General features: G+C 45.5%; 1 protein-coding gene across 1 annotated transcript; it reads left to right on the top strand.

The window, feature by feature from the left end:
- The first annotated feature begins 431 nt into the window (after positions 1-431).
- cilp (cartilage intermediate layer protein, nucleotide pyrophosphohydrolase) lies at positions 432-21,547 on the top strand. The gene is made up of 8 exons (XM_078427290.1): positions 432-525; positions 5,223-5,492; positions 9,289-9,480; positions 11,903-11,971; positions 13,709-14,023; positions 15,740-15,848; positions 16,962-17,119; positions 19,176-21,547. The coding sequence occupies exons 1-8, from the start codon at positions 465-467 to the stop codon at positions 21,545-21,547; spliced, it is 3,546 nt and encodes a 1,181-aa protein (XP_078283416.1). The 5' UTR covers positions 432-464.
- The last annotated feature ends 327 nt before the right edge of the window (positions 21,548-21,874 follow it).

Raw genomic sequence — 21,874 nt, 5'->3', positions numbered from 1 at the left:
TACCACAATTTTAGAGCATAGAATACAAAGAGTACAGGATAGGAACAGGTCCTTTGGCCCTAGATATTTACCCCTCTCTCCCTCCCTTCCTCTCCCCCTCCCTTCCTCTCTACCTCCCTTCCCCTCCCCCTCCCTTCCCCTCCCCTTCCCTTCCCCTCTCCCTCCCTGCCCCTCCCCTCCCCCTCCCTTCCCCTCCCCCTCCCTCCCCTTCCCTTCCCTTCTCCCTCCCTGCCCCTCACTTCTCTTCCTTACCTCCCATCTCTTTGCCCCTCTCTCTCCCCCTGATGGTGACTATTTCCAGCATCCCCCATGTCAGTGGGGGCATGTACTGCTCGTACAGTATTCTGTTTTAATTTTGTTTTTTAGGGATCTGCTCTTGATGGTATTAAATGAGATTAGGTGTTGATATCTGAAGATCAGTGGTCTACAAAACTCACCGCAGCTGTAGGAACAGAATTAAAGAGATGGATTTAAACTGGGCCACCACCGTGCTCCTGTTCGCGATGGTCTGTGACGCAGCACGAGGTGGGTGTTGTGCTCTCTCAGGAATTTCCTGACTTCAAATCTTTTGGTTTGCTGGAAATGCTCTTATATTTTATGCTGTCGTGAGCCTTTGAATTTAATTAGACAATGACCTAATCTGTGAATATCTAGCTCGCATTTAAGCCGGACTATTCTTCAAATTCTTAGAATCTTAAGAATCTTCATGAATTAAAGAACATGAAGTTCAGGAGGAGGTTGGTCGCATGGTAGCTTGCCATCAAATAGATCACAGTTTATCTACTGATAAACACTCTCCTTCCCAAACCCATAAACATGATCCCCCCCCCCCACCCCCCCCCCCCATTTCCAAAGCTTTCTCTTTCCCCAATGTAGCCAATATTGTTCTTCAGTTTTAGAAGGGCGATCTGTAAATGCATATAAAATGGTGAGGGGCATAGATATGGTGCATAGTCAGTCAGTTACACAGAGTCGGAATGTCAAATACTCAAGTGCGAGGCTTTAATGGTAAGAGGGGGAAAGTTTAAAGGAAATGTACATTGCATGCTTGTTATACAAAGAATGAACGGTACATAGAACCTGCTGCCAGGGTAGGTGATGGAAGCAGACACGATTTATGACATTTAAGAGGCATTTAGTTAGGCAGATGAATGTGCAGGGAATGGAGGGTTATGGATCACATGAAGTTCAGGAGGAGGTTGGTCGCGTGGTGGCTTGCCATCAAATAGATCACAGTTTATCTACTGATAAACACTCTCCTTCCCAAACCCATAAACATGATCCCCCCCCCCACCCCCACCCCCATTTCCAAAGCTTTCTCTTTCCCCAATGTTTATGTGGTATGTCGTCTTGGACGTTGTGGGCCTATGCCATACTGCTCTATGCTCTACGTTCTATCTCAAGCTTGACTGTACTCACTAAATCTGTATCTATAGCTCTTTGGGATAAAGTTTCTGAAGATTTATCAGATGTGCAGCACTTTGGTCAACGTGGGTTGTTTTTAAATGTGCTATACAAATAAAATTGACTTGACTTGACTTGACTCTGAGTAAGTGAACTCTTCTTTTCAGTCCCAAATAGGCAATTCTCAATCTGAAACTATGACCTCTAGTTCTAGATTATTGGGAGTATTATTAAGGTAGAGTAATAGGACACTAAAACAGTAATAATAGGGATGGGCAGACACAGCCTAGTTTGATGAAAATATGGCAGTTCTGTTTAAATTTTTCGAGGTTGTAAATAGCAAGGTTGAAAATTAATTGCTATGGTACATGTGGATTGTTTAGAAGCCTTTGATGTGTGATTGAGATATTATTAAACAAAACTAGTTATTTGTAGTTTATTCTGGTGTGGATTGAGAAAACAGAATTTTGGAAACTGAGACAAACAGGATTGGCGATGGCCTCATTTTTTCTTAATTTATATCTTGAACTTGGAAGAGGGGATCAAGTGTGATATGCCAAGTTTTTGGGTGAGGTTGGGGAAACTGCTTAGGAATAAACTGGTGAGGGGGTGAGAGAGACCTAGTGAGGAGCAGTGAAGCATCAGAAGGCAAAATCCTTCCAGGTGTCATTTCAAGCCTCTTTTTTTTTTTTGCTCATTTGTCTGGTATGATATTTCCAGAGAATAATATATTCTTCCCGTATTTACTGAAAAGATTTCAATCCCCCTTGAGAAATTTGACAGACCAAAGCTTTGGAAATTTTATCTCCCAACCGCAGAAATCTTCAGTGAAGCTGAACGAGAAAATCTGTTTTATCAATTAGGAAAACGGCATATAATTTGTCAGCAACAATGACAGGTTTTGGGAAGCTCATGCAAACCCCTGAGAAACAAAATGTTCAAACAAATCGTGCTTTTAAATACTATTCCAGATAGATTGTGGATGCTTCCTCAGTGAACTTTCAGTTCTGGGAAGTGAATTTATATTTTGGGATTGTGGGTTGTTATTCTTCTGTCTGTGACAGAGTTGTAATGAATTTATTTTACAGATGTCCTTTTACATGATACAAAACATTTATTTCTTAAAGCACTGGGACATTATTAACTGCAGGTTTTATTCTGCCGAGTGGTGTATTTTAGAGTTGCTTGTGAAAGATTATTTTATTTTCTGGACTGGAAGTTCTGAGTGCAAGTGACATTGTAAATGGCATGTGTGCAACCACTCAGCAACTAAAAACTTCACAAAAAGAGGCAAAGAAACCAAATGCCATTTTTAGAATTTAGATTGTTGAGGGGAATATTTTCCTTGGTTCTATATTATCAGTTCTTTCGATCATCTTTGGCCCATAAAAAGAAAGGTTTTCTTGGTTTTCAGTCTAAACAATGAAGACACGAGAGACTGCAGCTGCTGGAATCCTGAGCAAAAAACAAAGTGCTGGAGGAACTCAATGGGTCAGGCCGCATGTGTGGAGGGAAATGGGTCAGGCCGCATGTGTGGAGGGAAATGGACAGTTGATGTTTCGGCTCAGGACATTTCTTCAATCTGATGCTGCTTGACCTGCTGAATTCCTCCAGCACTTTGTCTTTTTGCCAGTGTTGAAGAATTAAGAACTCCAGATGGAGGCGATGGCTGCAATGGGCCTTTATGGCTTGCTGCAGCACGGACTTTGAAAATGGCACCAAACCTGGCCACTCTTGTACATGGTCTCAGTGGGCTATTTTTATACATTTTGTATTTGATCTGGGATTTTATTTATCAAGAGTAATAATTTACTGAACTATATGCAAAAATAAGGATTTCACTATACCTTGGCACATGTGATAATAAAGAACCATTGAACCATTAGAGCGCTGGGGTTTGAGATGAGAGGGGAAAGATTTAATAGGAACCTGAGGGGTGACTTCATTCAATGGGGATGACATGTATATGGAGCAGGCTGCCAGTGTGGAAGTAGTTGAGGTAGGTACAAGAACAGTATTGCAAGATATTTGGGCAGGTACATAGATAGGAAAGGTATAGAGGGATGTGGGTGAAATGCAGGTAAATGGGACTAGCTTAGATGGGGCATCTTGATGGCCTGGATGAGTTGAGCAGATGGGCCTAGTTTTGAGGTATGCGTCTCTGACTTGGTATGAGAACAAATGCAAAGTGTGATGGTATTCTTCAAATTGATGGTGCCTTGTTTAAATCTATGAATGAAACGGTATACTTAATTTTTTGATCTTTGCAAGCACTTAAAGCTAAGGAGACATTTAAGCAAGAATAATGCATGTGCCAATGGAAACCATCCCCAGTCAACCACAAGACATCAGCAGCAAGGTCTAACATTTCCCTCTTACCTCAGTATAACTCACAGTTTTAACTATGCTGCCCTGCCATTCTTCGAGATCACGTCTGATCTGCAGTACGATACGATAAAACGTTATTTATCCCAGGAGGGGAAATTGATTTGCCAACAGACATAAAAACTAAAAATACATGAAACATGAAATTAAAGTGATGAGTGGAATGGATTGGGGATGTGCAAAGATTGTGTGGGGGGGGGGGGGGGGAGTCAGTCTCATTCTACCCCATGACAGAAGGGGGAGGGGTTGTACAGTTTGATAGCCACTGGGAAGAAGGATCTCCTATGGCGTTCTGGCCTGCATCTTGGTGGAACCAGTCGGTTGCTGAAGGTACCCCTCAGGTTGACCAGTGTGTCATGGAAGGGGTGAGCTGTATTGTCCAGGAAGCTCCACAGTTTGAGGAGCATCCTCCCCTCCGAGACCACCTCCCATGAATCCAACTCCGCCCCCATGAAGGAGCCAGCCTTCCTGATGAGTTTGTTAATCCTCAAATACATTAGCACCATTTTTCTGCAGATCCTCATTCCTCATATTTTCTCAACATTTAGAAATCCATGTATTTCAATGTTGAATGAACTCGGTGACTGACTCTCCACAGCCTCCAGGGTGGAGCATTCCACAGACTGGTCACCTTCTCTGCCCCCCAATTGTACTGGGCTACCACATGCTCTCAGCCCGTCACTGTGGTTCCTGGCATCACCCAGTTGAGCCCAATGACTTTCTGCCTTTGACCATGATCTCCTCTCGTTGGAGAAAGCTCAAACTCTCCACCATCTCTGGCCCCAGTCTAGAGAATATTTGTTACTACTCCTCTGCAGTAATTATATAATTAACATAAGGGAACAAAATCTCGTACCCAGTACCCACTCTTATCAGAGCCCATATGATTACAGTAAGATATCTTTACTTCTGAACTCAAATCCTTTCAAAGTAAAAAGCCAATATACTATCTGCCTTCTTAATCACTTACTGTCCCTGCGTGTCACCGTTTGTGTACAAGGACACTCAAGTCCCTTGGATCATCCAACGTTACCCAATCTCTCACCTACCACTTAAAATTATTCAGCTTTGATCTCCAGACACGCAGATTCCAACGTGCTTTCCAGTGTTGCACTCTGAGCTTTCTCCAAGGTGGCACAGACCGTCTCCTCTGGTCGTTGAATTCTACAGTTCATTGAGAGCTCCTTGGATTGACAAGGCAAAGCATGATATGAGACTGAATTATACCGTGGCAAGGAGGAAATTTGTTGCTGTTGAGGTTTGGTGGTTGGCTGAAGGTGGTTTCCTTGGACACATTCACTGCAGTTGAGATCAGTATCAGACTGATCTGTGGAAGAAATTGGAAGCAGGAAGGGAGTAGGTGAACAATTGTACAGTTCCCTTCCATCAATCTTTGCCAAGGAAAGGGATGCAATAACACCTCCTTCTTTCAGGGCATTGGCAGTGGACGCCCTGGTTTAATATTGACCACCCTGGGGGGAGTGGTGACCACGAGCGACTTGACGCCATCCAGCGATACTACCCGGACAAACTCTGCCCAACGCCACTCGGGGTTGAAGCTCGCACCATGCAGGGTGTCCCCGCTGCGCTGACGGGAGAGGCAGTGCACCTCAGTCACCAGCATGGGTTCTGGTGCGTCAATGAAGAGCAGCCCCCGCGGAAACACTGCTCCAACTACGCGGTGAGGTTCCGATGTCCCACAGGTAGGTGCCGCCCTCGGGTGAGACAGAAACCCACTCGGCATTCTCCCTGCAGCTGTTCTTGTACTTTATCTCAGTGGGAGGCAGATGAGCGGGAAAGTTTGGCATTTGTAATTTAACGCTGACAAGTGTGACAACGCATTTTCTGAGGTCTAATTTTGGGAGGACATTCAGGATAAATCTGTGAGGCTGATTCCGATGTAAAATAAAGCAGGAGTTGTCACTAAGATCAGATGGATAAAAAATACTGAAAATCTGAAGTGCAGGTGGCATCTGCAGAGGAGAAAAAAGTCGCAAAGTGCTGGGGTAACTCAACAGGTCAGGCAGAATCTCTGGAGAACATGAATAAGTGATGTTTCGGGTTGGGACCCTCCTTCGGTCTGATGTTCTACGGAAATTGAGTGTCATTGAACACAAATGGTGACATACAAGGGCAATAAGTAGTTAAGAAAGTAAGCAGCATGTTGGCCTTTATTTTGAGAGGATTTGAGTACAAAAGTAAACCAGCATAGTTCCATATTTCTCCATCTGTCTGCAGAGGAGAAGTAGGTTAATGGGCAGGTTGTTATTAGAGGAAGCATATGCTGATTTTTGTGTGGGGTGGGTGAGGGACAGTTGAGGGAGGCAAGTTTTGAAGGAGAAGCCTGGTGTGTGGGACTCCCCCACATGATGTGTGCCTTTGGCCACAGTGCGTGCTCTTGTGGTCCCAACTTATTCCCTGCCCAGCAGTCAGTCGATCAACAGCAAGCAGAATGAAGCTGGAGCGGGCAAGTAGGATGTTGGTCAGATAACATGGTGACGAGGGACCAAGCCTTGTTTAATTCACGAGGGGCTGATCACTGAGGCAGCTCAGAGTCAGAGTCAGCCAGGGGAAGCAGGGACCGTTCCTGTCTACTGATCCACAAGCACTACTGGGTTATCATTACTAGATTTGAGGAGCTTCCAGCATTAATATAGATGCAATATATTCTGTTCATGTGCTTTTTAATTTTTTCTTTAAGTTGTCATTAACTCAGAAGAGGGGAAACAATCTTATCACTGTCCATTGGTCAACTTACCTTCCTGCCAAGTTCTGCTTTATTTTTTCCCAGTCCACTGGAGCACTCGAAGATTTCCATCAGGGTCCTTCCAACTCTCTCCCACCAACCTATTCCTACTGCCCCTCCCCCACCGATCCATCCCCAGACTCCCATCTCCCGACTCCCATCCCCCCGACTCCCAACTCCCATCACCCCTCTCCCACCGACTCATCCCCACTGCCCCATTCCCACCTTCTGTAAGAGTCAGGAAGTCATGATGCAGCTTTATAAAACTTTGGTTAAGCTGCATTTTAGTTTAGCTTATTATTGTTGCCACGTGTTACGAGGTGCAGTGAAAAGCTTTTGTTTGCATGCTATCAGTCAAAGAAAAGACTCTACATGATTACAATCAAGCTGTCCACTGTGTACAGATAAAGGATAAATGCATTTGGAATATTGTGTGCAGTTGTTGTTGCCCCACGACAGGAGGAATGTGGAGGCTTTGGAGAGGGTGCAGGTTCACCAGAATGCTGCCTGGATTAGAGGGAATTGGATATGAGGAGAGATTGGACAAACTTTGAATGTTTTTTCTGGAGCATTGAAGGTTTAGCTGTGAACTGGTAGAAGTTTATAAAATGAGAGGCATAGATAGGTGAGATTTAAATGTTTTTGTTTTAGTTTAAACGTTAAAGATTGGCAGGCATAACTTTAAGCTCAGTGGGGAAATTTAAAGGAGTTGTGCCGCACAATTTCTTTAGTCAGATGGGTGCCTGAAACGTGTGGCCAGGTGAGGTGGTGGAAACGGATACTACAGTGGCATACAGTAGTCTCTAATTTAAAGCACTGATTCCATCAGGGACCCAGTTTCAAATATTATTGAACCAAGGCTGGAATGAGAATTCACCATCTTTGCACCAGGACTTTCAGATGGCCAAAGTAGGGGTGAGGGTGGTGTGTGTCAGAATGATAGTGAAAGAAATGATAACTCCTCCCAGGAGAGATGATATACTAGAAAGATGAGGCTATTTGGGTTGTACTGTGATCACAAAAGCTGTGAGAATGGTGATAATCCTCTACCAATAACCTGTATGAAACTTTCCAATCCGGATTCCGCTCCAACCACTGTACTGAAACTGCGCTCCTCAAAATCACAAACGACCTTTTCCTCTCCTCCGACGCTGGCAACCTCAACATCCTCATCCTACTTGACCTCAGCGCCGCCTTTGACACCATAAATCACTCCATTCTCCTCACCCGACTTGAAACCTCCTTTAACATCACCGGCACAGCCCTATCCTGGTTCAAATCTTACCTCTCTGACAGGCACCAGTTCATCTCCATTAACAACTGTAAATCCCCCACCGCTCCCCTCCCCCAAGGTGTCCCCCAAGGCTCAGTCCTTGTCCCCCTCCTCTTCATCCTCTACCTGTTCCCCCTTGGTCAATTAATCCGCCGTCATGGTCTCAACTTCCACTGCTTCGCCGATGATATCCAGCTCCTCATCTCCACCAAGTCAATCTCCACCACCACACACTCTACACTGACAAACTGCATCACTGAAATAAAATCTTGGCTTCAATCAAATTTCCTCAAACTCAACTGCAACAAATCTGAAATCATCATCATTGGTCCAAAAACGCTCACCAAATCCACCCAAAACTTCATCCTCAATATTGATGGTCTCCCAGTATCCACCTCCCCTCACATCCGGAATCTTGGAATCATCTTTGATCAAACCCTCTCCTTCGACAAACACATCAAACACATCACAAAGACAGCCTTCTTCCACCTCAAAAACATTGCCCGTCTCCATCCATCCCTCTCCTCCACAGCATGCAGAAACCCTCATCCACGCTTTCATCACCTCCCGTCTGGACTACTGCAACAGTCTCCTCTATGGCGCACCCTCAAAAATCATCAGTAAACTTCAATACATTCAAAACTCCGCTGCCCGTCTACTCACCCACACCCCGATCCGTGACCATATCACCCCCGTCCTTTACAAACTCCACTGGCTCCCCATCCCCCAGAGAATCCAGTACAAAATCCTCCTCATGACCTACAAAGCCCTCCATAACCTGGCCCGATCCTACCTGACTGACCTCCTCCACAGGCACACTCCCACCTGCACCCTCCGCTCTGCTGCTGCCAATCTCCTATCCCCCCCCATCCGGACCAAACTCAGATCCTGGGGGGACAGGGCTTTCTCCATCGCTGCTCCCACCCTATGGAACTCACTACCCCAAACCCTCAGAGACTCCTCCTCACTCACCACATTCAAAACATCACTGAAGTCTCACCTGTTCAGTACTGCCTTCAACCACTGAAGGTCACCTCACCTTCTGTCTCCTTTCTCTGTTCGTTTACTTATTTATCTATTTATTCACTCCCCTATGTTCTTTAAATCCCTGTAAAGCGTCTTTGAGTATATGAAAAGCGCTATATAAATGTAATGCATTATTATTATTATTATTATTATTATTATTATTATTATTATAATGCACAGGAACACGATTCTCCAAGAGCACAGAGCAGCAAACACAGAGGCAGATTTCTGAGCTGCACCGTAACTGTCTGGCCAGTGGTAACTGGGCATTTGTAGTTATCCCAACTTTAACTCATGCAGAAATAGTGTAACAGGAGTAGAGGCGCAGAATTCAAAATCAGAATTTTCTTCAAGGTGAAGAAAATAAATAAGTGATAAATGATAAACGGAGTGAAAAATCACTTTATATTTTGGAGCAATTTAACACAAAACAAACCAGAGTTTCTTTCTTCAGGATCTGCTTCTAGGGTGGCTTTGAGCTCATGGTCCCCGTGGTCAGAGTGGGGGTCCTGCAGCGCAGGCTGTGAGCGGACTGGAGTGCAGACAAGGAGCCGTGCCTGCTCCTCAGCACAACTGCCAGACTGGCAGCAGCACTGCCCCGGCCCCCTGCAGGAGGGGCGGATGTGCCAAGGCCAACCTTGCACAGGTACGTGGAAACACATTGCTCATGTTCCAGGCTTGACTGCAGGAGTGACAGTAATGAGCAAGTTACCTCAGAGCTCATGTGAAATCAAAGGTTGGTGCAGCAATCCTAACTTCAGCTGATCGCTCGATTCTAACGTTCCCTTCCTTCGTGAAGAATCGAATCAGAGATGAATCTTCTCCCACACATCACTCCCCCCTCATGTAGTTATACCACTGTCATGTGATATACGCAACAATATTTACTGCATTAACAAGGAAGGAATGCTATTTTAATTCTGGTCAGTGGGCAGGCTTCCAAGCAACAATGAGTCAAGGTGTCATCTCCTCACCCTGATCTCTAGTCCAGAATTTGGATGCTTTAAAGATACTACAAGATTTTCTACAGTGCATTTCCAAAATACAGGATTAACTAAAGAGTGTGACAGCCAACAAACTACACCATAGGCAACACAGTACTGCCCCTCCCACAGTACGACACCACTCCTCCCACAGTACGACACCACTCCTCCCACAGTACGACACTGCCCCTCCCACAGTACGACACCACTCCTCCCACAGTACGACACTGCCCCTCCCACAGTACGACACTGCCCCTCCCACAGTATGATACTGCCCCTCCCACAGTATGACACAGCCCCCCCACAGTATGACACTGCCCCTCCCACAGCAAGACACTGTCCCTCCCACAGTATGACACTGCCCCTCCCACAGTACGACACTGCCCCTCCCACAGTATGACACTGCCCTTCCCACAGTACGACACCGCCCCTTCCACAGTACGACACCGCCCCTCCCACAGTATGACACTGCCCCTCCCACAGTATGACACTGCCCCTCCCACAGTATGACACTGCCCCTCCCACAGTAAGACACTGCCCCTCCCACGGTGCAGTCTCCCCTCAGCACTGCCCCTCTTATGGGTCATAACGTCAAAAGGGATAGGAGTAGAATTAGGCCATTTGGCCCATCATCTATTCCGCCATTCAATGATGGCTGATCTATCTCTCCCTCCTAACCCCATTCTCCTGCCTTCTCCCAATAACCTTTGACACCTGTAGTAATCAAGAATCTATCCATCTCTGCCTTAAAAATATCCACTGACATGGCCTCCACAGCCTTCTGTGGAGGCCAAGAATTCCACAGATTCACCACCCTCTGACTAAAGAAATTTCTCCTTGTCACCTTTCTAAAAGAAAGTCCTTTAATTCTGAGGATATGACCTCTAGTCCTAGACTCTCCCACTAGTGGAAACATGCTCTCCACATCCACTCTATCCAAGCCTTTCACTATTCTGTCTGTTTCAATGAGGTCCCCCCCCTCATTCTTCTAAACTCCAGCAAGTACAGGCCCAGTGCCGACAAACGCTCATCATAGGTTAACCTACTCATTCCTGGAATCATTCTTGTAAACTTCCTCTGGACCCTCTCCAGAGCCAGCACATTTTTCCTCAGATATGGTGCTCAAAATTGCTCACAATTTATTCATGTATGTGTGGAGCATCAGGAGATGGGCAAGATCCTCAAGCAGTATTTACCGTGGAGAAAAGCATGAAAGCTAGAAAAGTTGTAACAGTTAATGGAGATATCTTGAGGACAGTCCGTATCATGGTCAAGGAGATGCTGGACATCATAAGGTATATAAAGGTCAATAAATCTCCTGTGTCTGAGCAGATATATCCGAGGATGTTGTGGAAAGCTAGAGGGAGCCCTAGCTGAGATATATGAATCATCGTTAGACACAGGTGAGGTCCTGGATGAATGGAAGGTGGCTAATATTGCGTCTCCAGTTAAGAAAAGCTGCAAGGAAAAGCCTGGAAACTATAGACCAGCAAGCCTAACATCTGTGGCAGGTAAATTATTAGACAAGATGCTGAGGGATAAGATATATGTGTATTTGGATAGAAAAGGCTGATTAAGGATAGTCAGTCAGGTTTTATACTTGGGAGACAGTGCCTTATGAATTTGGTTGTGTTTTTTTAAAAGGTTGATGTACAAGGCCATGTACATTGTCTATCAGCAAGGCCTTTGATAAGGTTCTCCATGACAGGCTGCTCTGGAAGGAGGCCCAGATTCGATCCTGACCTCGGGTGCAGTTTATGTGGGGTTTGCACATTCTCCCTGTGCTTGCAGGGATTTCCTCTGCGAACTCCAGTTTCTTCCCACATCACAAAGATGTGCAGGTTTGTAGGCTAATTGGCCATTGTAAAATTGAACCTAATGTGTAGACAGTGAGTGAGAAAGTGGGATAACATAGAACTGAACAGGTGATCAATGGTCAGCGTAGCTTCTGTGGATGAATGGGGCCTATTTCCCTGCTATATCTCTGAACTAAAACTAAACTAAACAATAGTTACTGACTGCCCATCATTATTGGTCATTCCAGTTATGAGTAATGGTGGTTTTGCTTTTGTGCTCTACTCACAGTGACTCCCTCAACAGACTTGAGACTGCAGAGTGTTCCAGCGAAGAGTGGTGGGGAACAGCAGACTGCCGGTATTATCTGATCTGTTCTTCATTGTAAAGTGGTTGTAAAATAAATCCCATCCCTTGACATCATCTTCAAAGGAAATACCTTTATCATCTGTGAACAAATCAAAATTATTTGCAGGGATACCTCAATGGTACCTTATTGTCACATGTGCCTAGGTTCAATGATATTCACACTTCCACTTTGATCTGAAACTAGGTTGGGGTTAATTTTTTAAAGGGACAACTTATTCTGATCAAATTCTAAGTCATTAAGTGTGAAAAATATTCTTGTTAAGATTTAGAGAGTCAAGTGATAGCACAATTACAAAGTGCTCTTCCTCCACCTCCTTCCTGGATGCCCTTGAGCTGTGGAGATACCCAGTAGCACTCCAGTATAGTGACCTTCCCCTCATTCCTTGTACAACTTCCAGTCCTGCATCCTGTACCCCAGAGGGACTTTCCTGAGCAGTAACAATAAAGTCTCCATTTCCCTTTAGCAACAGCCAGAGTTCAACCAGAGGTTGGAAATCTATTTGTTCTTCAATGCAATGTTTCATTCTCATCCTCGATACAGACAGAACATTCTGTTCCTAATTCCCTATGATTGTAAATTAAGAACAGAAAATACTGGGTCACTTGGCCAATTAAACAGATTCTATGGAACAAGAAACCAAGTTCAAGTTTCAGACTTCATTAGATGTGGGGAAATGTCAGAGATACGCAGGTTTTAAGATGCAGAGAAAGTGGAAGTAGAGAAGATCCATGAAATGCAGGAAGAATACAAGGCATGATGATGTGTAGAGTGAATACTGGAAATCCAAAATTTAAATTCTGGAATACGATTGTACGGGATTATTGAACTTGATGTTGTGTCTGAAAGACCATAATCAGCAAATATTGTGTTACTTAATTAGAGGAGGCCACAAAGCAGTGAGAGTAGAAGGGTGGAGAATACAGGCGATAGGTGAGTAGGAGCTGAGGATGGCAGTAATGGGTGAACAGTCACCCAATCTCCAGTCATCTGCATGCAGAGGAAACCATGCTGTGAACAGTGCAGCAAATTTAACTGAACAAAGTAAATCACTGCTTCATGGCGGCACGGTAGCGCAGCGGTAGAGTTGCTGCTTTACAGCGAATGCAGCGCCGGAGACAGGTTCGATCCTGACTACGGGTGCTGCACTGTAAGGAGTTTGTACGTTCTCCCCGTGACCTGCGTGGGTTTTCTCCGAGATCTTCGGTTTCCTCCCACACTCCAAAGACGTACAGGTATGTAGGTTAATTGGCTGGGTAAATGTAAAAATTGTCCCTAGTGGGTGTAGGATAGTGTTAATGTACGGGGATCACTGGGCGGCACGGACTTGGAGGGCCGAAAAGGTCTGTTTCCGGCTGTATATATATGATATGATATGATATGATATGGGAATGAACGTTTGGGTTTCTGGACAGTGGGAAGAAAGGAGGTGAAATGGCTGGTGTTGTAGGTGCACAGCAAGTTGCCATGAGATGGGGAGTGGGGGTTGCTGGAGATGAGAGTGAAACTGAATTATGCAACAAGAACACTCTCTTGTTGCATAAAGGGGAAGAATTGGGAATTGCACCTGGCTGTGTATGGGAATTATGCAGGATGATCCCTTGCATGAAAGTTGAGAACAAAAATAATTCCGCTCAGCCTGGGAGCAGGAAGAATAGATCTGGATTATGTAAGGAAATGCTTTGGTCCTTGAATTAATTCTGACTGAGCTTGAATGTGGTGTGTTGCAGGTTGTGAGCTAAGGTGTGCAATGGGCCGTGTGAATGCAGCGTGCACCCAGTGCATGTGTGAGGATCATTCCCTCTATGGCTCAGTGCGACTCCAGGATGGGGCTCCTGCGTCCGAGGCAACTGTTCACCTGAGGGGAAGCTCCAACAAAGCCTTGACAGTCTGTGACAATAACGGCAAGTTCAGGATACCTGGCCTCTGTCCAGATGGAAAGACTGCCTTGGAGATCAGAAAGCCTTATTATGGAATTGCTGTTGTCACACTGCACCAAAACACCAGCAAAGTCTCCACCATCAACATAAAGCTCAAGAGATCCGGTAAGGAAATACACTACACCTCCGCATGTACACAGCACCTAACAGGAGGCACAACAACACACTGTCATGTCATTGTTACACAGAAATTGTTTCACATTTTCCTGTTGTGTTACACGCCTTTCACTAACGCACAATAATACAGTGACACAAGAGACTGGATTCTTGACTGGCAAACAATTTGCTGGAGGTAATAGAATAAGAATAAGGGGTAGGCCATTTAGAACTGAGATGAGGAAAAACCTTTTCAGTCAGAGAGTTGTGAATCTGTGGAATTCTCTGCCTCAGAAGGCAGTGGAGGCCAATTCTCTGAATGCATTCAAGAGAGCTGAATAGAGCTCTTAAGGATAGCGGAGTCAGGGGGTATGGGGAGAAGGCAGGAACGGGGTACTGATTGAGAATGATCAGCCATGATCACATTGAATGGCGGTGCTGGCTCGAAGGGCCGAATGGCCTCCTTCTGCACCTATTGTCTATTGTCTATTGTAATCAGCGGATCGAGCAGCATTTGTGGGGAGAAAGGGATGCCCCTAATATATGGCACATGATCACACAACCTTCACAACCTCACTCTTGCACCTCATGCACGTCACAAATGCTTCACTTTAACATAACTATGTAAGGGGTTTCTGCGCCGAGCTTTCGCCCGACCTAAGGTCCCCGTGCCTTGCTCTGATCCCTTGACCAGGCCGCGCACACTGGTTCCCCGTGAGTGGTTCGACCCACTCACCCCCTACGGTTCTAGACACTGGACTTAGATGCAGGAGCGTTGATAGTGCAGAAAAATTCAACCAGACCAGATTTGAAGACCAGGGTTTAAACGGAAAAGGCTTTTATTGAGCACTCGGGACTATTGAACATGAATGCTCTTCACAGTTCTATAAGACATATCGATAAGACACATACCGAATTACATGAATACTTTTGACTCTGAATCATAAAACGCACAGTTCTACAAGACATATGAATACTTTTGTCTCTGAATTATAAACGCACAGTTCAGACGGTCTGTTAATCTGTTTCTCGTTGAGAGGTGATGGGTTTAACTGGTTTCCCATCTCCTGCCAGGTATGTTTCTATGGGCTATTGTGCCCCCTTAACGAGATTAACTGTGTAGGTCGGCTTGGGGCATTGTGAGTATGCTGATGTCAGCGCCTCAGTGTCTGGACTTCGACCTGGTTTCGCAGGTTTCTGCATGGCCAATATTCATCCATTGTTCTGGCCGTGGCTTTGCGGAAACCTAGAGATTGGGCTGCAAGGTTTTTTGCTTTTGTGGCTGGTCACGAGGTCCTGCGGCCATCTTAGGACCCACGGATTGTGACATCCCTTGTTAAACTGACCGCAGCCTTTCTCCGCTATCAGCCCCAGTCTCCCGTGTAAAATGTCCAAACTGCAGCTCTTTGGTTTGGTGTTGATTGCAGAATGAGGGAAAACTTCTCAAATCTTACAACTATTATTAGTTACTATGCATTTCCCTTCAATATGAAACCACCTTTGTACATCTTTTATATCACTTGGGTGATAAATAAATCATCAAAACACACAGACCATCTGAGACACCTGATAGTTGCAATGATGCAACTGATCACAGCTACGCAACCAGTAACCAACCAATATAAATAAAAAACAGTTGTAACAACCAATACAACCAGTAGCATGAGGGAAAAAAAACACTCAGTGCCCTGGACTCACTGTTTTTGTTCAATCTTCTTTCTGCAGAGAAGCCATTCATCAAGAAACAACCTCAGAGCAAGGTCAGGCGCGAGGGGCAAGGTGTCACCTTCTGCTGCCAGGTTGTGTGCAATCCTCCCGCTAACAAGTACCTTTGGTGAGAACCTCTCAGTTTCGTTTGTGCTCCTCTATCTTTGTCTTTGTCCCTTGCAGTCCCTGATACCTCTGTGGGGTCAGGGCCAATGGTGATTAAATCAATGGTCCAAGGTTGGATTGGTCACCAGCAACTTGGTTCAATGGTCGGAGCTGGAACTGCTGGTCGGAGAGGATAGAATCTGTTGTTGAGGGCTGGAGTTGGTGCCAGATGGTGAGATTAACATTGAGGGCTGCGATCTGGAGCCATGAGGTGTTGGGGCTGATACTAACTAGTTGAAATGTTGCAGTCTGTATTGGGATGGGATCATTGGTTTAAATGCTGGGATCTGCATTGGGATGGGATGACTGCATATTGGGATGGAATAATTAGTTGGAATGTTGGATCTAGAGTGGGCAGAACATTTGTTTTGGTACTAAGGGTGGCTTCAGTAACTGGGCTGGAGTCCCTCCGAAGGGGGGAGTAGGACTGGTATTTGGACGTTGTTCAGTTGTCAGGTTGGGGTTGGTAGTCAGAGACTAGAGACTATCGGAGACAGTGGAAGAGTACAACTAACATTGTTTCATAAAGCTAAACTTGCTGCACCCCAGGTTCCTGTACCCCACCCAACCAACCACGTCGTACACCCACACATCTAAATGCGCCCTGGGTTCCTCATCTTTATTCCAGAACACAGCACTTTTTCCCAGTTTGGGTTCCTCTGCTGTTGTTTTGTTCCTCCTCTTCCTAGATGTTTAGTAAATTCTTTCCTCCTTCATCCCTCTGCCAAACCATTCCAAAACCTCCCTGAGGGCAGCAACAAAACGTTCACAATCACCTGGGTCCAGCCCTGGTGAAATGCAAGTCATCCCAACTGATTCCAATGCCCTCAGAATCTAATGTTCTCCCCTAATGGACATTTATAGGCACCACCATCCTTACTGTGTCCTGTGAAGGCTGCATGGCCCATTGAGTCTGCTCCACCCTTTGTCAAGATCATAGAATCATAGTAAGGTTATAGCAAAGAAGGAAGCCATTTGATCTGATTTAGTTGGGCTAAAAGGCCGAAATATGCTATCTAATCATATGTTTTGGCTCATGGTTTTGTACTATTTCTTCTGTTGACATTTGGTGCAGGTACCACAATGGTTCTTTGTTGGATGTGAGGACAGCAGGATCTGGCAGCGTGCTGGTGTTACACCAGTTGCAGCCACAGCAGGCTGGGCAATACATGTGTCATGCCAGCAACTCGCTGGGCTCCATCAAATCCAAGCCCGCCACACTCACAGTAACAGGTCAGTCCTCTCTTCACTACACCAGGGCTAACATTCAAGGAAATAATCAGACTGAAGAAGTTCAAACTCGTGTGCAGGTTGGGTACGTTTAAGTAGGATTACTTCTCCAGTGCATTTTGCCATTGCAGGTCTCCTACAGTGATGAGTATTCAATGTTTATGGGCAATCGGAAACAGTTCAGACGTATTTATTGAGGCATACATGTTGACCCAGAGTGGATGGAAGAACTCTGAACTAGTTTCAAGAAATATTTTCCATCCATATGATAATTTAGCTCCACCTAGTGCTGACACAGCACCTCCTCAGTGGAGATAGACACAAAATGCTGGAGTAACTCAGCGGGACAGGCAGCATCTCTTGGGGGAAAGGAATGGATGACATTTTGGATTGAGACCCTTCTTCAGACCCGACCCGAAACCCTCTTGACCAGAAATGTCACCCATTCCTTCTCTCCAGAGATGCTGCCTGACCCACTGAGTTACTCCAGCATTTTGTGTCTATCTTTGGTGTTTGTCTTGGATTGTGTGTCCAGGTGCCTTGCCTGTATAGATATGTTCAAGTGGGATTACTCTCCGAAATTTCCTGTGAGCGCACATTCCTTCCAGGGGATTTGAATGGGGTTTTCCTGGATTGAACAAAGGTTCCATTGAATAACATTTAGTCTTTGTGCAAACCAGTCTTGAGAAAAAGACTTCCTGCAGCATTTGGGGCTTTAACTGACACTACATTTTTGTGCATTTTCTCCACACTTTAATAGGACTTGCCTTTTCGTTTTAAATAAACATTTTCAGAGCATTCTGGGGCTTTCCTTGGTTTTACTTGTCAATGTTATCTCATTTGTTTTCCTAATTCAATCCTGCACCTTCTAAACTGCTCCAGCAATTTTAAAGTGCAAAGGTTTGCGTTACTCAACATCCATCAGGAGCCAGAAATATCTTTGCAGGAATATTATTTATTTCTCAAGGTGTGAGAATTGTTGGCAAGGCAGCATTGTATCTCATCACTTAACATCTTTTAGATGGTATTTATTCACAAAATGCTGGAGTAACTCAGCAGGTCAGGCAGCATCTCAGGAGAAAAGGAATGGGCGACTTTTTGGGTCGAGACCCTTCTTCAGACTGATGTCAGGGGGGCGGGACAAAGGAAGGATATAGGTGGAGACAGGAAGATAGAGGGAGATCTGGGAAGGGGGAGGGGAAGAGAGGGACAGAGGAACTATCTAAAGTTGGAGAAGTCAATGTTCATACCACTGGGCTGCAAGCTGCCCAGGCGAAATATGAGGTGCTGTTCCTCCAATTTCCGTTGGGCCTCACTATGGCACTGGAGGAGGCCCATGACAGAAAGGTCAGACTGGGAATGGGAGGGGGAGTTGAAGTGCTCAGCCACCGGGAGATCAGATTGGTTAACGCGGACCGAGTGCAGGTGTTGAGCGAAGCGATTGCCGAGCAGCATTCCTGAACTTCTGCATCCGCTTGAATATGCTCCCACTGGGCTGCTTGGGATGGTGTTCCAGGACTTAGACCCAGTGACGGTGAAGTAACGATGATATACAGTCAGGGTGTGATGTTGGGGAAACCTGTGAAGGTGCTGTTTCCATGCAGTCTAAGCCCTGCTTATCAAATCCTTCATGTCTTCGACGCTATTTACCTTTGAGTAACTGGTTCTCGTCCACTTATGTGAAACCATTCCTCATGCTTCCAAAGTGCTCCCTCACTAAAGTCAGTGCCATCTCCTTTCTCATGCTTGCTATGTTCTGATGTAAAAAGTGCATGCATTTCAACAATTCTCTGCATCTTCTCATACATTGTGGCTGCATTCTATTGAAAACCAGCACAGGTCTCTTTGTGAAGACTCAGAAACACGCAGCTGCAGATACCCCTGGCTCTCCCTCGCTAGGCAAGAGTCTGGCCTGATGGGTGGTTCTGACATTTTCTGCTTTTGCCACCGGAATGTACTTGCATTTTGCTTCCAACAGAACTCCCAATTGTTTTGTTCTTTGAGATGATATGCGTGCGTGCCTGTGTGTGTATTTGAAGCTCTGATCTTGTTTTCACAGTGCGGAGCGCTCCTTCATGTAACCCGACTCCTCAGAGCTACTTCATACGACTTCCTTCTGACTGTTATCAAAACCTGAGCCAGTCTTTTTACTACGATGTGGGTAAATGTCCAGTAACTGCATGTGCCAGCACCCAGGAACCAGAGGGGCAGTGCAGAGATGCAACAACCTATTGCTGTGGAGCTGTGAAACTAGAAGATAGTGTGATTTCCTGCTCCATGTACACACTTCCCATTCGAGTGGTGAATAGATGTGGATGCCAGAGATGCGTCCATACCAAAGCAATTGTCCGCGGTCGTGCAGTGGCTGCCGACGATGGGGAACCCATGCGATTTGGACAGATTTTTATGGGTGGAAAAAAAATCAGCATGACTGGGTACAAAGGTACCTTCTCCATTATGGTTCCTGCAGACATTGACAGGTTCGTCCTCACTTTTGTGGATCGCTATCAGAAGTTTGTTAATACCACAAAGGTACTTCCCTTCAACAGAAAAGGAGGTTCTGTGTTTCATGAGGTTAAACTTCTCAGAAAGAAGCCAGAGATAATGTTGGATTGTTCCATCAGCAACACAATCAGCCTCGGGTCAAAGGAAAACGAAGACCCAGTAGCTGAACTGGAGATCCCACCCAACTCTTTCTACAGGGAGAATGGGGAAATATACAGGGGGTTGGTGAAAGCCAGTGTTACCTTCCTGGATCCAAGGGATATCTCACTGGCCTCAGCAGCACAAAGTGATCTCAACTTTATTAACGAAGAAGGTGATGTTCTACCTTTGAGGACATACGGCATGTTTTCTCTGGATTTTAGAGATGAAGTAGCAAACGATAGACTCAATGCAGGACAGGTGAAGCTATTTTTGGACACTGCCCAAGTCAATATACCAGAACACTTGGAGCAAATGAAGCTGTGGTCACTCAATCCTGAAACTGGCTTCTGGGAAGAAGAGGGTTTCTTCACTTTTGTTAGAAGTCGTCGAGGCAAACGTGAAGAGCGAACCTTCCTGGTGGGCAACATGGAGATTCGGGAGAGAAGGCTTTTTAACCTGGATGTCCCAGAAAGCAGAAGGTGCTATGTGAAAGTCCGATCCTTTCGAGGTGATCGATTTACGTCTGGAGATCAGTTAGAGGGAGTGGTTGTATCGCTCATCAACCTGGAGCCCATGCCAGGATTTGCCTCCAACCCCCGGGCGTGGGGTCGCTTTGATAGCGCAGTTACTGGTGCCAATGGGGCTTGTGTGCCCGCTTTCTGTGATGACCAGCAACCACACGCTTACTCTGCTTATGTAACGGCGACCCTTGGAGGAGAGGAGCTGGAGGCTGTGGCTTCCTCCCCCACTGTGAATTCCAACACAGTGGGTGTTCAACAACCATTTCTGCACAAGCTCCAGTACAGAAGATCAGATCATGAGGATCCCAGAGATAAAAAGACAGCTTTCAGGATAAATGTGGCCAAACCTAATGCCAACTTACCAGCAGAAATAAATGGTCCTATTTATCCATATGAGAAATTAAGAGAGTGTGAAATAGCTCATTTTAGCGCCGGCCATTTCCGATTTTATAGAGTAGAGGGGGACAAATACGAGTACAACACCGTAGCTTTCAATGAAAATGACCCAATGAGTTGGACAGAAGACTACTTGGCGTGGTGGCCACGGCCAATGGAATTTCGGGCTTGTTATATAAAGTTGAAGCTCAGTGGGATGCATGAAATTACAGTGAGATCTCGCAACATGGGAGGAACTCACCCTCAGACAGTGGGTCAGATGTACGGACTCCGGGATGTGCGGAGTACCCGTGATGCGACCCAGCCTGGCGTTTCCGCTGTTTGTCTGGAGTTCAAATGCAGTGGCATGCTCTACGACCAAGAGAGAGTTGACCGCACAATGGTGAAGATCATCCCTCAAGGTCACTGCCGCATGGAAAGTATAAACAATATGCTACGGGAATACCTGGTCAACCATCTGCCACTCGCTGTCAATAATGACACCAGTGAGTTTACCATGTTGGCTCCACTGGATCCTCTTGGCCACAATTATGGCATCTACACCGTGACTGACCAGGATCCAGTCACAGCCAAAGAGATGGCACTGGGGAGATGTTTCGATGGAAGTTCAGACAGTGTCTCTAGAGTCATGAAGTCTAATGTAGGTGTAGCATTGGCCTTCAATTGTGAGGACAAGCCGGTGAGTCACCAGAATGTCTTCCAGACCCTGCAGAACTTCCCAGGACAGCAGCCTGTATATAATCAGAGGATGGGGAGAGGTAAGCGAGGCCGGGGAAAGGGCGTTAAACTGCGAGGACTTCGCCTGGCCAAAAAACTGAGAAGACATAGAGAGGTACCGAGAAGGAAGGCATTACAGCCTGTGGTTTAGTGACATGGTCAAAGCGGCACTTTGCTCCAAACTGCATAGTTTTACAGGGTCAAGCCTTCCTTAAGGAAATTAGTTCCAAATATTCTACGAACTGTGATATCAATTTGCTATTCTATTTATTTCTGATACTGTTTCAAAACAGTGCTTTCCAGATTGCACCAGGTGCCATGCATTCAAGCAATTCTGTATTGGAACTGGCATTAAACAGCTTTCTCTAAGTGCCAGCTTGATCTTACTACAACCTTTGATATAATTATTGCATACTCTGCTTGTAGTTAGTATCATGGAATGTTTGTAAAAATAAATAGCTCACGTTTTACATCGACA

This window comes from Rhinoraja longicauda, chromosome 33, assembly GCF_053455715.1.
Source record: "Rhinoraja longicauda isolate Sanriku21f chromosome 33, sRhiLon1.1, whole genome shotgun sequence".
NCBI classification, from domain to species: domain Eukaryota; kingdom Metazoa; phylum Chordata; class Chondrichthyes; order Rajiformes; family Arhynchobatidae; genus Rhinoraja; species Rhinoraja longicauda.
The sequence above is the reverse complement of the archived record's forward strand: the minus strand, read 5'-3'. Positions and strand labels throughout refer to the sequence as shown.

What these genes read in the sequence shown, in the direction of transcription:
- cilp (XM_078427290.1), top strand. Translation starts at nt 465, where the DNA reads ATGGATTTAAACTGGGCCACCACCGTGCTCCTGTTCGCGATGGTCTGT. An exon ending in CCAAGGCCAACCTTGCACAG is followed by an intron (nt 9,481 to 11,902) that starts GTACGTGGAAAC and finishes CTCTACTCACAG; the next exon opens with TGACTCCCTCAACAGACTTG. An exon ending in TGGGGAACAGCAGACTGCCG is followed by an intron (nt 11,972 to 13,708) that starts GTATTATCTGAT and finishes GGTGTGTTGCAG; the next exon opens with GTTGTGAGCTAAGGTGTGCA.